Source organism: Heloderma suspectum, chromosome 4 (genome assembly GCF_057233095.1).
Source record: "Heloderma suspectum isolate Gila_16-S chromosome 4, 16-S_ref, whole genome shotgun sequence".
NCBI lineage: Eukaryota > Metazoa > Chordata > Lepidosauria > Squamata > Helodermatidae > Heloderma > Heloderma suspectum.
The window spans coordinates 71,981,478-71,997,502 of NC_139461.1; the positions used below are offsets into that span (position 1 = coordinate 71,981,478).

A 16,025-nucleotide genomic window follows, 5' to 3' on the forward strand; every position below is an offset into this window, starting at 1 on the left:
TTGCCCCTGACCTACATGCATTTGCTAGACTGTGTATTCAGTTCATACATTCACATAAACTGTACAACTCTACAGGATCCCTGCCGCACAGACAAGACCATGCACTTGGTTTGTATTCATGTAGGGGCTATATACGCAGTTCAGTGAATCTGCGTAGGTCAGTGATTCAGCTTGCCAGTGTGATCTCCCCCCTACATGGGTATATTCTATGTGCTTTGCATGTGTGAAAAGGGCTAAGGATGCAGGTCCATAAAATGGAAGAAGTGTACCCTGGCCAGAGGTGATAAGAAAGGATGGCTTTCCTTCCAGTCTGCTCTCCCTTGCTTTCCAAGAATATGATGATAATTTAGGTGAAGAAGCCTGTTAACATTTGTGTTGCTACACTTAAGCTGAACCATATGCTTACACAGAAATAGATTCAATTTAGATTACAGCTTTTATTATTGCCTTATAATATAGTTCAGATCAGTTTGATAGAGTTGTTCATGAGATAGGAACAGAAAAAAATCAGGCTAACAAAGTTTCTTAGCAACTTTAAATGTCAATATATATGGCTACCCAGGGGCCTAACTAAATCTCATTTAACTTAATCAGACAACAAGGACCACGTGGCTTCTAGCTAACCTTGGGAAGACTCCGTTAACATTATTGGGTTCTTTCTCCATACAATATTCTGTATTCATTACCTGTTGATGATGGCTGCTTGCCAAACCTCTCTTCACACTTCCCTGCCTTTACAAACCACCAGCTTTGTCTGAACATCTGTCTGATGAAAAGATCACATCAACATATTATGAAATCCTAAAGCACAAATCTCAGGAGAGATACCTGGCATATTATCCAGCCCTTGCTCTGTCAAGTTAGGTATGTCTTTACTTTCACAAGTAGTCCTACTAATGTCATCAAGACAAGAATAAATTGGGTCAGGATTTGACATTACGTACATGCACAACAGCAGGAAAGAGACTACTAATTGGCCAGAATGTGTCTGTTGCCTCTTTTCCTTCTGAAACTACAGCTTTTGGCTGGATGATCATCTTGGACAAGTAACACTGCTATACAGTCACACAGAGCATAGATAATTGTTCTAAACCTGGTATCTGTGGCAAATAGTTCCCCATCTTTGTCTATTGTACGCTGCTGTCTGGAATAAGGACATTAGTATTATAAGCAAAATGGACTGTATCAACTAAGTGAATTTCGGTTTTGAAAATCAAAGTTTTATTTTCTAAATAATTTGTTTAGTAGGTCTTCTTTCAAAATACTTGTATCAGCTGTTGTGTCGCCCCCCCCCACACACACACATTTTGCTAATAGTTGCTGGAATCTTGCTTCTTTCATTTCTTTTCATATAGAGAATGAATGAAAAATATTTAAACTGATGTGAAATGCAATGCTGCAAGCATTAAAACGAAACATCCTTTTATATATTTTCTGAGGATATAAGAGCATATTAAATTAGAACAATATCAGTACATCCAACAGAGTGCAGTGCTGTTCTTCAGTTTGTAATGCAGAATGTTGCTCAAACATGTGCATTGTGCTAGTTTAAATTGCATGCCTTATAGTAAGAGAGAGTGTTTCAAAAATGTGCCACTATTCTCAAGAATCTCTTTTCACTCTTAATTCTGTAACAAGATGTTGGTGAGTAGATTCAATTCTGTTTGAAGTACTCTGATTTCAGAATGTTTTAATTAGACATTTGAAGTAGTACTTACTATACATAAAATAGAAGAACCACTGTGTATTCCATAGTGAGAATGACTAAATATCTATATTTAAAGGAATAAGTGCTCCTTAAAAACATTTTGAGGTTTATATACAAAGATTTAGATTCCAAATATACATGTGAGAGAAGGGTTGCTTTGAAATGAATGGAACTATTAGGACACAGCACATTTATATTTAAAATGGGAAAATAAATGCCTGATATGGTATGTAGAAATTTGCTAATGATTTTATATCACTCAAGGTGACACATACTATTTGTATACTATCTGGTTTTTATATGTAGCACATGAGCCAATTATTGCCCTATATGCAATTATTCTATTGTAATATAAGTTCAGTCCTACCTATGCATTTTCCATGATGTCTTTGGACATAAGAAAATATGTTCTGTGCTTGCCATTTGAGAGACTTTTATTAAAACCATCTTACAAATATATTTGCTTAGAAGGAATTCCTACTGATTCCTACTTCCAAGTAAGCATACTTAGACTCTCAGCTTTACCCTACAATATCAGGCAGTATTGATACTTTGGCAAATATCCTGAAAGCAATGCCTAGTTTATAGCATGATTATAATTTTAAATGTGTGCCATCAGGATCTTGAGTGACCTTCTGTAAATTTGGCTATAATTGTTGATTTCATCTATGTTGAATTTATCATACTAGTTAATGGTCCTATGATGGATGCACTAGTTGTCTCTGGATGGTTCAAAGGCCTGTTCACTGATAGTATGATAGTGTTGTTCTTGTTTTTTAATTGCGTGGTGAGTTCAGCATGAAAGTTTGGAATTTGAAGGGGTTCAACACATAGTTGGCCTTGGTTTTTTGCAAATCTGGGTTTTAAGGCTTATTTGGTGGGAAAGTCATATATATAAACTTTAAATAAATCTCAGTAACAAAGCAACATCACACAGTGCAATGAACCTGATATGCTAAGGATGACAGATTCAGCAATGAAAGACCTAGCTGGGACAGGGAGGAGCTAATGAGAAGAACATATCAGCTTGATTTATATTTTCCCATCATTTTGGCCACAAAACCTTCATTCAAATAAGATGCCAGTAAACAGGATGGATTCCATATGCAATGTTTCATTGCAAAGGAATTTTTAGTTTTCAAAAACTGTTAAATTATGTCATCATGAAAAATACCAAAGTGATATCAGAAAAGTTGCGGTTTTAAAATGTAATAAAATAATGATCAGACACTAAAGCCTCATTCTCTTTGGTAACGTCACAGTCTGTGTGTTCCAGCGCAGGCTAACAAGATCAACTCTGAGTCTTGGAAAGGACATTGACCAGCAAGAAGCTGGAAGTTGCCATGAGGTCTCTCCAATTTACCTGAGAACAGCAACTTAGGGTGCAATCCTATGCATGTTTAGACAGAAAAAGGTACTACAACTCCCAGCATTCCCCAGCCAGCAAGGATTTTTTTTCTGTCTAAACATGCATAGGATTGTGCCCATATGATTTCAGAGGGAAGTAATGGACCACAGTGGTGAATACAGGACTGCACATTCTAACTGCATTTTACTTTTCTGCAGGTAATCCCATTGTTAGTTCCTTATAGTTTCCAAGGTAGAGAGAATGTTTCATCCAAATATTTTAGACTTCTGGGCTTTGTCAATCTTGGATATTATAGAAGCTGCTAAGATACAAACAGCCAAGTATACATTTCTCTATTTGTACAACATTTTCAGAAGATGCCTTAAAACTTTCCCTGGGGAAATATGTGGACCTTCTCACTATAAAGCACCTGCTAATTAATTAATTCATTCATTCATTCATTTATTTATTAAAAACAAAAGCCTTTCAACAAAATAGAATAAATTGAATATCCACACAACTGAACATTCTTAAGGCCTATTTAAATTTCATACAGAAATAAAATGGTAACACATTATAACAGGGGATCCTATGTTTTAAATTAGGACACAATCCAGCCAAAGTTAAGTATTTCTAAGTCTCATTGATTTCAGTGGGAAAGTTAATTACATGCTTAACTCAATGGGTCTCAAGAGTACTTAACTTTGGCTATCTTTTATCCTGTATGTGATGTTTCTGAAATCAATTTCTTCTCTTTGTAGTAAAAAAAGATACCAACCTTTGATGATAAGCATTAGTAACTGTTAGTTTTCCAACAGTTTCAACTGTTACAAATTTGACGTTTTCATTAAAAAATATATTATTGATACATCATGTTTCAGTAGTTAAGTATACTATTGATTATTGATTTATTTACCATCTTCCAATCAAGAGTTCCAACATATGATTTAAACAGTATTCAAATGAATGGAATAGGTCATATTTACTTCAGTAGCCTTTAGATCAGTTCTTTAAATTTTAATGTGACAGCTGAAACTTTTTTGTAGGACAACCAGCCAGTGTAAGACAGCAAAGGAAGAGAAACTACATTTATTTGTGAGGCAATGGGCATGCATTAGAGTACAGATTCTGTACAGATGTGTCATAGATCAGTCTGAGGTAAGAATTTGTAATTTAGAGCCAAACTAAATGTTCTGCTAATCATGCATAGCAAAGCATGATTGGCTTACTTACTGGAGTGTAAGCATGTGCAATTTGGGAGAGGGGATTTAAGCTTCCCCCCTCCCATTTTCATCTTGAAATTCCACTGCACACACACACGTGCATGCATGGGGGTGTTAAAAAAAAGAAAGAAGACAAAATGTCCCCATTGGAGTCAGCACAATGTTTACTTTGGTCTTATACAGATTATTCCTAAAGGGAAAAAGCAAGTCTTTCTCTAAGCTTGGCATATTGTCAACAAGGTGTACTAGTCAAGTCAACAGTGACATGGTAATAAAGATTATTATTACTAATGCACACCTTAAAAAAGATTTTGTTTGAAGATAGGGGAATATTAGAGCCCACTGGATGAATTTATATCCAGTTTTCTGTAAAATACAAACCATGAAAATTTACAAACTGTTTAAACACTGAGGCTGTCCCATGATTTTGAGATCTCATTAGTCAGAGTTGCAAGTCATAGGGGTCCAAGTTTAAGTTGAATGGAAGATAAAATGTGAGAAAATATATTTAAGAACAAAGGACAACATGCTTTTTTATTTTCAGTAGTATTATTAATTAAGACTCAAAGCGAGCATATTTTAATAACAACAACAACAACAAATATTTGTATACTACTTACAAATGTTCAAAGCACTTCACTTGCATTATCTAGTTGTAATTCTTACAACAACCTTGTAAGGTAAGTCAGAATTATTGTCCTATATTGCAGAGGATGGGGGACTGAAGCTGACTTGTTTAAAGTCACCTAGTGAGTTCATGGCAGAGTTGAGATTTGAACTCAGGGATTTCCTGAGTTCGATCTCTTAGCCACAACACTACACCAGCTGAGGTATATCACAAGTGTCTCTTCAAAATGCATCCTTAATGTATGTATGGATATCCATATGAAAATATAGGGGGAGAAACACATATCTGAGGATTTGTGGATGAACTGCAGATTTAATCTCTAACTAGTTTTCATTTTTCATCTTGACAATCTCCATTTCCACTTTCTGTTGAAACAAAATACATTTCAATGAATGGGACGCTCCTGCTACCTGTGAGTAATATTGTGGATTTGATGAAGAACCTAGTAATTTTTTATGTTCTTCTCTCTCTCTCTCTCTCTCTCTTTCTTTCATAGTCACGACCCATTCCCTCACACCTTACTTCAGCAGTAGCAGAGAGTATCCTGGCTTCAGCCTGTGAAAGCGAAAGCAGAAATGCTGCAAAGCGGATGCGGTTGGATCGACAGCAGGTAATAATGATGGGCATGGGAACTGAGGGACATAAGATTGGTATTCACAGCTAAGTAGATTGAACAATAAACATAGACTTGGTAAAATTCATTGTAAGAAGAGATAAATCATTCTTGGTAGATTCTCTTAAATGTTTTGTATATATTTTCAGTGAGTGGGGCAGGGGGACATGATAGAGGTGTGAAAAAGTATGCATGCTTTGGAGGAAGTAGATAGGGAGACGTTTTTCTCCCTCTCTCATAATACTAAGACATGGCATCATCCAGTAAATGATGGGAGATTTAGGATAGACAAAAGAAAGTACTTGTTCACACATACATAGTCAAACTGTGGAATTTGCTATAATAAGATGTAGTGATGACCACCAATTTGGATGGCTTTAAAAGGGGATTAGATAAATTCATGGAGGAAAAGGCTATCAATGGCTATTAGTCATGATGGCTTTATATTGACTCCAGTATCAGAGAAAGTATGCCTGTGAATGCCAGTTGCACAACTTGCACTCATGTCCTGCTTGTGGTCTTCCCATAGGCATCTGGTTGGCCACTGTGGGAATAGAATGCTAGATTAGATAGGCCTTTGGTGTGATCCAGCAGGGCTCTTCTTATGTTGTTAAAGCTACACATGCAATTTTGCCTAGAGAAATACTCCATCTATTCACTTAAGGTATGCAGTGGCCTCCATTCATGTAGGATCTCCCTCACTGCCCCAATAAAAATGTTGGATATTCCATAAGTTGAAACATAGAGTTCTTCTATTTAACTAGCTCATGATCCTGTAGGGTTAATGCATTTTTATGCTGGTAGCAGATAATGATCCCTGAACACTTAGTGTTAATGGGGTTTAATGAACCAAATCAAGAGCAAGCAGCATCTAGTCCCTGTTTAGAAATAAAAATTTCCATCACTACTGATCACATCAGTTCTATAACCTTATTGAAACTGAAAGAAATTCTTGGCCACTATGATATGCCAAAACACGATTCTGTAATTTGAGCTTTCAAGTTTATTGCTCATAAAATTAAAACTGGGTCAAGCCCAGAAGAATTAAAGCTAATGGAAAATACGACATTATGTCAAGATGGTTCTTTAACTAGTTTATATGCAAAAAACCCCACACTGTCCAACATGACCAAGATCACTAAACAGAATGCCCTTTATCCCATTCTAATCATACACAACAACTACTCACATTCAACAGTTAGTGGACTTGGAAGAGAATACACATTCCCATCTACATCAAAAGTTGTATTTCTCAAGTTTAGTTCTTGGACCACAATGGATGTGTTGCAAATTTGCAAAATGAAAGTTAGTGTTTAGTAAAGCCACTGGAATTTTCGCTACAAGATTCAGAATTACTACATCTGCAATATCCAACCCAAGTGCATATTAAATAAGCAAATTGTAATCAAATTGCCAATTTTCAAAATAACAACCCCATACTGGATATAAATAATATTTTATATAATACATTCACCACCTCAGAATAACTTTTAAAAAGTGGTTTTCTCAATTATACAGTATTAAGATTTAAAACCAAATGCTAAGTACATTTGGATTAAAGCACCATTACAGTGCCATTATATGAGGTGGCATTGTGTGGTGCATTTTCCTGTCCTGAATTCTAAGATCCTTAAAAATTCTCTAGAGTCTGTCAGGGTGATTATACCTTTTTAACAATTGGAGGGTGGCCATGTTCGTTGTTGCAGGAATTACTCCTGCCTGCCTACTATTTTAAAAAATGGTGTGGTTTTACTTTTTCCACTCTATGAATAGAAGTTAGAATAATCCTTGCAAAATGTTTCACAGAAGGAATATAGCAGAATTTAGAAGATGGGAACTGAGGAGAGATGGACTAATAGAAGAGGAAGTGGTCCATTTGATGGCAGAATGCAAAAATTGTGTATTGGGGAGAATAACATGAATGCTTCTAATGTAGCAAAGCATGGGCCAGGCTCATTAAGAGGTGTATTTCTGTGCAATCAGAAGAGGCTGGTAACTGTACGTGATCAGGCGCACATGCCCAAATCACACAAAGATATGAATGCTCATGAGTAGCTCCATCATCAGGCTATGACACTGAAGACTGATCATTTTTACACTTGTCCTTTAATGTAAAGTCAGGAGAACTAGTATTTCCCAAGCACTGTACAAATCTGAAGAGGTAGTATACTATTACCATATAATCTAGAAATTCTTTAAAATTATTGAGATAGTTCTGACATTTAAGTATTTCATTTTATTTATTACAATATTTCTATACTGTATTTCCAAGGAATTCAAAGTAATTTTCTATAGAAAAACTACAAAGTTAAAACCAACAATATAATAACATAATGCAATAACAACATGGAAACAGGCATTGAAAAGAAATATTGAAAGCAATACTGTCAGCCAAACAAGGTATATCTTATGCCCCTTTCAAATGAAGAGAGAGAGAGATTACTCCCCTCTTTAGGAAAGAGGTTCTACAAACAGAAGGCAATTGCTGTAAATGCACAATTGATGACCATCACTGTCCAACGTTATCACAAAGAAGGCATGGACAGTGAAGCTGACTAGACCTTGATTGTGATTGGCTTCATATGGGAAGAGATGCCCCTTAAGATGTGAGAGTCCCAGGCTGTGCAAAATTTTAAAGACATGAAAAAACATATCCCCCGCCTCACCCCTGCACGCACACTCTGTGTTTATTGCAGGCTGATCTAGGAACTATAGGGTTTTTTCAACACACACACACACAAAACAGAAGGGAAAGGCAAGAAAATGTGGCATATCCACATTCCGTAAAGACGTGGAGGGGAAAGTAGGCTAATGCACACAGGCACTGTTAATGAGATTGGAAGCCTTGCCCTTCATCATGCATTAAGAACTACACAGCTGAATGCTCAGAGGCGGGGTGCAGGGACAGAGCCAGGTGTGATCCCACCCATCCCTCCACACATTTCTAAACATAGGTAGTGGGTTGGTGTCTGCAGAATCCCATCTTGGTGCACGAGGATGGGCTGCATCACTTTCAGGTCCTTTACTGACCCATGATTCTGAGTTGACTGTTTCTCCATCCTGAGCACTGACCTCTCCAGAAAGTCTATCATTAAAAAAAAAACCTCATCAATAACATCTCAATTGATTCTTGCAGCAAGAAAATCAGTTCAAATGCCACCATTATACTTTTTCTGTGCCTCACATTTTTATCTTCAGAGAGCTTCGGCTATTGGGCAGTATAGAAATGAAATTAAATGAATGAATGAATGAATGAATGAATGAATGTATCTACAGCTGAAGCTTCTAGGACACAAGGAATCCTTTAGCAGAGGTAAGCAACCTGGTGTCCTCCAGAAGTTTTTGACTACAACTCCCATAATCCCCAACTTTGGCCATGCTGGCTTGGGCTTATGGGAGTTATAGTCTAGAATATTTGGAGGGTACCAGATTGCCTACCTCCTCTTTAAGGCAAAGGCTGTGGGTATGGATAGGCTGGAGAGAATGGGTTACCCATAAACAACGTCTGTTACAGGAAATCTGTAACCTCCCCACCGCTCGCAGCCTCCTCCAGTGTTCTCATGTTTTCTTTATGGCACATAAAGTGTCAATTAATAACCTGTATGTGCTTGTTTCACATTTTCTTTAACCTGTTTTGAAAGAAGTGCAGGAAAAGTCTATTAAATAATGGTATAATGTCTTCTTCATTCAAGGAGAAAAATGTAGCAGTGATTTGATACTATTCACTGAACCATTGTTCTTGCAGGATGAGGCTGCTCCAGCAGAGAAACCATATAAACAGGAACCAACCCAGGTCACTTACTCAACATCAGCTGTTTCCAGCACACAGGAGGTGCTGTACATAAATGGAAATGGGACCTACAGTTACCATAGTTACAGAGGGCTAGGAGGAGGTTTGCTAAATCTCAGCGATGCTTCTACCAGCGGTGAGCATTTTTACAGACTTTTACATGTATATTTGCATGCATGAATCCCCACCCTATCCTGGAAATATTCAAATGAAAATGTCTGCCTGTTTTTATTGCAGAATAAAAATTAGCAAAAGTATTCAGTATCTGTGGGCTTAAATTGAATACTCCTGTACTAATACAGTCTTAATGAGCCCAAATGAATTATTTAGATTATTTTATTACCAGCAATTCTCTCTGTAATGAAGCTATTAAACCCAGTGATGTGGGGTGGAAATTTTTCCAAAACAAAGTTTTCTAAAATGTTTTTCCCCAGTGCTTTATTTTTCCATGGAAAATTTTCCATTTCATAAATTCATTAGTAGAAATGAATGGATGCCAATTGCAAATGCAATATTAGGCAAGCCTTGCAGTTTCCAAGTTGTAATTAAAGTTTTTCAGGTGGATATCCCTAACAAGTATGTGAGTAAATACATATATGTCACTGAAATACATATATGTCCCAGAGTGAAATGGAACTAATAAGTAGCAACAGCAAAAGTGAAGGTGCCCCAACAACCTCAGTGGAAGAGAGCTGTGCTTTTGACACAGATGAGTGATTGTCAGCATATCATGCACATTTATTTGGGTTCCTAAAATTAATTAGTGTGCCAACAATCTTCAGTACCTTTGGGTTTTTTTAAAAAAATTAAACAATGTAAGGGAAGTACATGCTATTGTCTTTAAATTTTTAGAAATATCAAACAATAATTTCTACATAATATAACATTTAAATCACCTTAAGGGAGCAATCCAATGGCCCCTAGACAGTGTCTGAGGAGACATAGGATAGTTCAGATTCCCTGATCCGAAGTCAGAGACAGTGCTCTGACCTCGGAGAGGGGAATCAGAGATTCGACCACCCTCCCGCTCCCCCTCGCAGCCTGCATGGAAAGAATTGTGCCGACAGGCCTCCAAGGTTGGAAAAGGGACCTTGGAGAGAGGTAAAAAGGGCTGTATCAGTGGATGGGGAGGCCAGGATACAAGTTATCCTATACCTCTGCCAGCCTCCTTCCCTCCCCCTCCACAATGCCTTCACTAGATGAACAAAAAAGCCATCTAGCAAAAAAATGGAGGGCAGGAGGATGGGGCAATCCACTTCTCCTCCCGCCCTGCATAGGATGCTCGTAAGCCTTCGAGTTTTGGGGCTTGTGATCATCAAGGGCGCAACCCATAGGATTGCACCCTAAGTGTAGTTTAATTCCTACACACACATCTGCCAAACATTTCAGGTGAAATAGCTGTGGTGCATTGGGTCAAAAATGAGCATAGGGTACTTTTTAAAGCTTTGTTGTTTACTAAATACAATATCTCTAGGGCACCAGAAAATTTTCCAGTGCGAATGACCCTATGCAAATTAACTCAATTGGAAAATTTTCTGATGCAAACTGAAAATTTTCCTATGCAAATCAACCTAATTTGCAGTGGAAAATGTTCCAGTTCAAAAATTTCCAGAAAATCCATATCACTGTTTAAACCTATCTCTATATAATTCAACATGTAGAGTATATCTTTAGAATATGCATATGCCCCAAATAATCCACCACTCACATCCAAATGAAAAGGAAGATACGTCACTTACAAAAGATGTTTGGGTTCTTTAGGACCTCCAGGTCAAAGAGTTCCACACATAGAGAACAACCATGTAGAGAGAGCTTCTTTGTACACCCTCACCATTTATACTTGCCACACAGATGGCATCATGAAGAGGTGAGCTTGACTGACACAGTATTGTGGGTGGCCTGCTCAGGCCACCCATAGTTATGGTTGGGAACATCATCTTGCATGTTTTTCCCATCAGGGCAAAAAGTCAGTTTTGGGGGCATAGCTAAGCTCTCCTTTGTCTGATCTGCCCCACATTTGCACGTGGATAGCTATGTGATTTTCTAGCAGATTGGCTAGGGTGCATAACAATGCTTATTATGGGATGTTATCAGGAAAAAGGATTCACCCCCCATGTAGGGCCTCATGGACTAAAATCAGCATTGCCCTTTGAGATATAGGTCCATGGGGAGTTCTTCTAGCACATAGGCTATGGTCGAAAAAAAAAATTGAGTGTGAAAATTCAAGAAAAAAAGAGTGAAAAGGCCTGTTGCACAAAATATAGATGGAAAGCCACCAAATATGCCAGGCGGGGAGAGAATGGGCTAACTAGCAGGGAGGTCAAAGTCCAGCAAGATTGATCAAGGATTGGGGGAGATATGAGCTCCCCCCCCCCTAAAAGCCTCATTTGTTTGTATTGAGGGAAGTCGGTTGGAGCCTTCAGAATGTTCGCACTGAGCTGTAGCATGCCGTGGGGGGGGGGGTGTTAAAAGGGCTCTCTAGAGCCCATGGTAGAGCAGATTGGTCCAGGTCAATCAATCAAGGCAGAGAGAAGGAATGACAGGGGCTGTGCCCTGCCCCAGAAGAAGGGTGGTTGATTCACATTTATTTCCATGGGGTTGTGACTGAATAAACAGGGGTTAGGGGTATGCATTTAAGTCTGTGCTGCCACGTTGTGTAAAAATGTATTTGGGCTTGGTGGGTGTGTGCATGTGGGGAGGGGGGATTTGCAAACTGATAAATTCTTACATGTGCTTGTGTGTTTGTATTTAGAGCTTGGTGTGGGTGGATTCTATCCTTAAGATAAATCATTTTCAGTTTATGGTGTATAACTTAAGATGACACTTCCTATAATTATAATTACAGTAATTATTATGTTAGAACACATTGGCATTATTACTTGTGTGTGCCAAGTACTTTTAAATGATGAGATATATACAGCAATCCTATGTAGGTCTACTCAGAAGCATGTCTCACTGAATTCAGTTGGACTTACTCCCAGGTAAGGATGTGAATGTGGGTGAGAAATGAGTTTTTTTCCCCTTCCCACCCTGCCCCTTTGCTTTTGGTGTTGGAGAAGCCAGTTCTCCTTGAAATTGCTTTATCTGTGCTGCTACTCTAGGTACATTTGCAGGGGAGGGGGTGGTGGGTTGTAAATTTGGTTGTAAATTTGGGCCTGGAATCCATTTTGTTTTGCTATATAATCCATCTGAGTCACATTGTGAATATGTGGTTTCAAAAACCATTTCTTTCCTTTTGGTGGTGCAAATTAATACGTATTCCTGACTACATTCTTCCTGTTTAATGTTTGCTGGGCCACACTTTAAAAAAACACCCTGGGATTATGTAACCCAAACTCTCTCACTTACAGTTATTGACTCTTAATTGCCTGCTATCTCAGTTTGCCTGTGTGTGAAATAGGTTTCCTGGGCCCCATCTACTCTGGGGCAGGTGCGAGTGAAGATCCCTCATGATAGATGATGCAGTCACGACTTCGCAGCCATCCGTGGTTTTTGCCTGGAAAATGCGGAGTTCCAAGGAGTCATTTTACTGAGATTTTTCGAGTTTGCTGTGGGTTCCCCCCATGGTTGTGGGCCATCTGTTCCTTCCTCAAACTGACTTCACATCTTACAGTGGGCATGTTGTAGGTGTGCGTAGTGCCTGCATCACCCTTTGCTCCCCCCATTCCTTCACAGCTGTGCAGTTACAGAGGCACAGAGGAGCGTTTTCATGTATCTAATCACACTTCCGCACATTTTTGCAGCTTCATATCTTTACAATGGTTGCTTTTGGACTCAGTGCCCAAGGGCTGGGAAGAGTCTTGGGGGAGGAACAACATCGCTCCGGGCACTATTTTGGAGTGATGGCTAGGCACGTAGCACTCATGCTTGTGAGTGCGAACCATCGCGAGAGTCTCAGGCTGGGGAACTGACAAACTGATGGTGCAGATATGAAGGAACACAAAACACCCACTTCTCCCCAGGCCCCTGCCCCATTGCTTTGCCACAAACTGCTTTCTCTGTGTTGTTATTCTGGAGAAATGTCTGGGACGGTGGGGGCTGTGTAGCAAATGGCTTGTGTATAGCAAAATAGGTGCCCTTGGGTCCACCTCCAGTGACCCCCCCTTTCCACCCCACCAGTTAGATTGGCCATGAGCCTCCTCTGCAGAGGCCTAGGTATGAACCCCCCCCCCCAACTGCCCCTCCAACTGCCCCTACCAGCCTGGAGCCCCCAACCAAGCTCCCCTCCAGACCCATGCCCCCCAAATCCCCCATCCGTGGCATGAACCCTGTGTCAGGAGTGCCCTAGCTGCCTCTTGCAGTCCCCTGCAATAGCCAGTTCAGGACACAGATGACGAGGATTCTTTCCAAGCCTTTATTCCTTTATTATTTTATGACTCTTTCAGATTAGGGGTGGACGAAAGTCCCTTACCTTTCGCCGAAGCTTGTTCGCGGTGGGGGGGGGAGGCGCTTTGCTGCTCCCCCCGCGAAGTTCAGGCCGGGGGGGGAGGCTTCCTGCCTCGCCCCGGCCGAAATTCAGGCCGGGGGAAGGCTTCCCGCCTCGCCCCGGCCGAAATTCAGGCCAGGGAGGAGGCTTCCCGCCTCGCCCGGCCGTGAACTCGAACGTTTTAAAAAAAACAAAAACGCCCCCGTGATAGGCTACGTGATGATTAACATAGCCTATCATGGCTAGATCTGCAAAGTCAGCCGTGATAGGCTACGTTAATCATCACGTAGCCTATCACGGGTGACTTTAAAAAAAAAAAAAGTGCGTACGCTAATAGCGGCCCCCATAGGGAGCCGCCATTCGCGTTCCTTATTTGGTCGCCGTAGTCTACGTAAATCTTTACGTAGATTACAGCGACCAAATAAGGAACGGGAATGGCGGCTCCCTATGGGGGCCGCCATTATCCATACGCGCTTTTTTTTTTTTTAGTCACCCACGATAGGCTACGTGACGATTTACGTAGCCTATCACGGCTGACTTTGCAAATCTAGCTGTGATAGGCTACGTTAATCGTCACGTAGCCTATCATGGGGGCGTTTGTTTTTTTTTAGTTTCATTGCAATGGCGGCGGCGGCAGCCGGTCGAAAGATCGGCTGCCGCCCCCGCCCCTGATGAAGAGCCGCCGAACCGCCGGCCGGACCCGCCGCCGGGAGGGACATTCGGCGAAGGTAAGTCCCGTCCCGGGGGGGGGGTGCAGGGGGCGGGTGTGTGTGGAGGATTTCTCCCCGAAACTTGTTCGGGGGGCCGAACACGTTGGTGCTCGGCCCCCCGAAATTTCGGGGAGAAATTCTCTGCCATCCCTATTTCAGATACTAATCACCAGCAACTAAGCAAGGAACAGCACTGGGGAAAGATAGCAGAGTAGCCTAAGCTCCAGGTAAGGCAGTTGGTCCCTGTTCGAAGGAGAACCGCAGGAAGACTCTGAACTTATGGGCTATGGAGAGATCCTCCCTCTTTCCCTTGGGTCCTCGGGATGTGACCGTTGTTTGAGCGCCAAATGAGCGGAACGCCTCCTTTCGGCACCCTCCATCTGTTGTCACTCCCTGCATCTGTGCCGAACGTCCAGCAAGCCCCCCTCCAGCACTCTCTCGCTGCCAGGGTCACTATCTATCCCAGGAATGCTGGCAGGAGGAATCTCTGCCAGCTGCTGTGCTTGTGAGAGATGAGCGAGCTCCTCTCCCATGGACTGCTGTTCTTCCTCAGAATCAGAACTGCTCTGGGGCTCTATGGGCTCAGTTTCCACCCTGACACCCTGACCCCAGACACCCATCCCTAGCATGATCCCCCACCCAGCAGACCCAGGCATGAGATCCTCCCCAAACCAGTGCCACCAGCATCCCAATGGGCTCCTGCCCTTCATCACTTGCCACACATTTGCTGGTCCCTTTGCCCAAGGTGTGTTGTGGTTTGAAAGGGAGCTAGCATTATGTTTGGAAAAAATGATTTCCCAGCTTTTGTGTGTTCAGTTCAACCATAACTCACAAACCACTGTAGGTTTTGCCACCAATATATACCAATATTTATGATTGTGGCAGCAGCATGTTGGGTGTGTGACGCTGGAGATATTCTCGACTCCCAAAGCATCTTCAAAGATCTGATGGGTGAATCCAAAAGCATGCTATTTACATCCCTTTAACCTTCCCCCAGAAAGAGCTCATAATGTGTCTCCTAATTGGGTAGTTTCCAGTTGGTATCTTACGGAGACATGATAGGTAAGTTTTCAGAACCAAACTGTTTTGAGAGCTTTGAGTCTCTGTCATTTAATTGGAGCCATCCAGTTCTGGCTGTCTCAGGCATTATCTATGCTGTTCCCAGATTGCCACCTATGTCCCTCTCTGGGAAGATGGCAACTGCTTCACAGATGGCTTTGTGCCTAAATGGCTGAATCCTGGTACCACATACTACATGCAGACTTAGAACTGGATAACAAGGTGCAAACCATTGCACAAGCAAGTGGGGAGAGGGAAAAAACAGCTTTGGGGTGTGGGTAGGGAGAGAATGCATGCATATACCATTGTTGTTCAGAAATTCCGTAGACAAGATACCCAAGACAATTTTCAGTTTGCGTCACCAAGTTCCTGTGGATATCCCACACCTGTGGAAACATTCTCTGAAATAAAGGAACAGCTGTAACATGACAGTTAAGCCCTACATGAGCTTAAGAATCCTCCGAAGATACACTCCTCCCTCAGTATACCCATGCTGAACCCACTTTTTGCCCCTTGCACC

The 16,025-nt window shown here is 40.9% G+C and overlaps 1 protein-coding gene across 2 annotated transcripts in view; it reads left to right on the forward strand.

Moving 5' to 3' along the window:
* Window positions 1-16,025, forward strand: part of NOL4 (nucleolar protein 4) — a 207,321-nt gene that overhangs the window by 184,917 nt on the left and 6,379 nt on the right. For both annotated transcript variants that reach the window (XM_084848084.1, XM_084848085.1), the window contains 2 exons: window positions 5,404-5,517; window positions 9,266-9,446. In XM_084848084.1, the coding sequence (XP_084704210.1) occupies window positions 5,404-5,517; window positions 9,266-9,446 (295 nt within the window). The remainder of the gene's footprint in view (window positions 1-5,403; window positions 5,518-9,265; window positions 9,447-16,025) is intronic.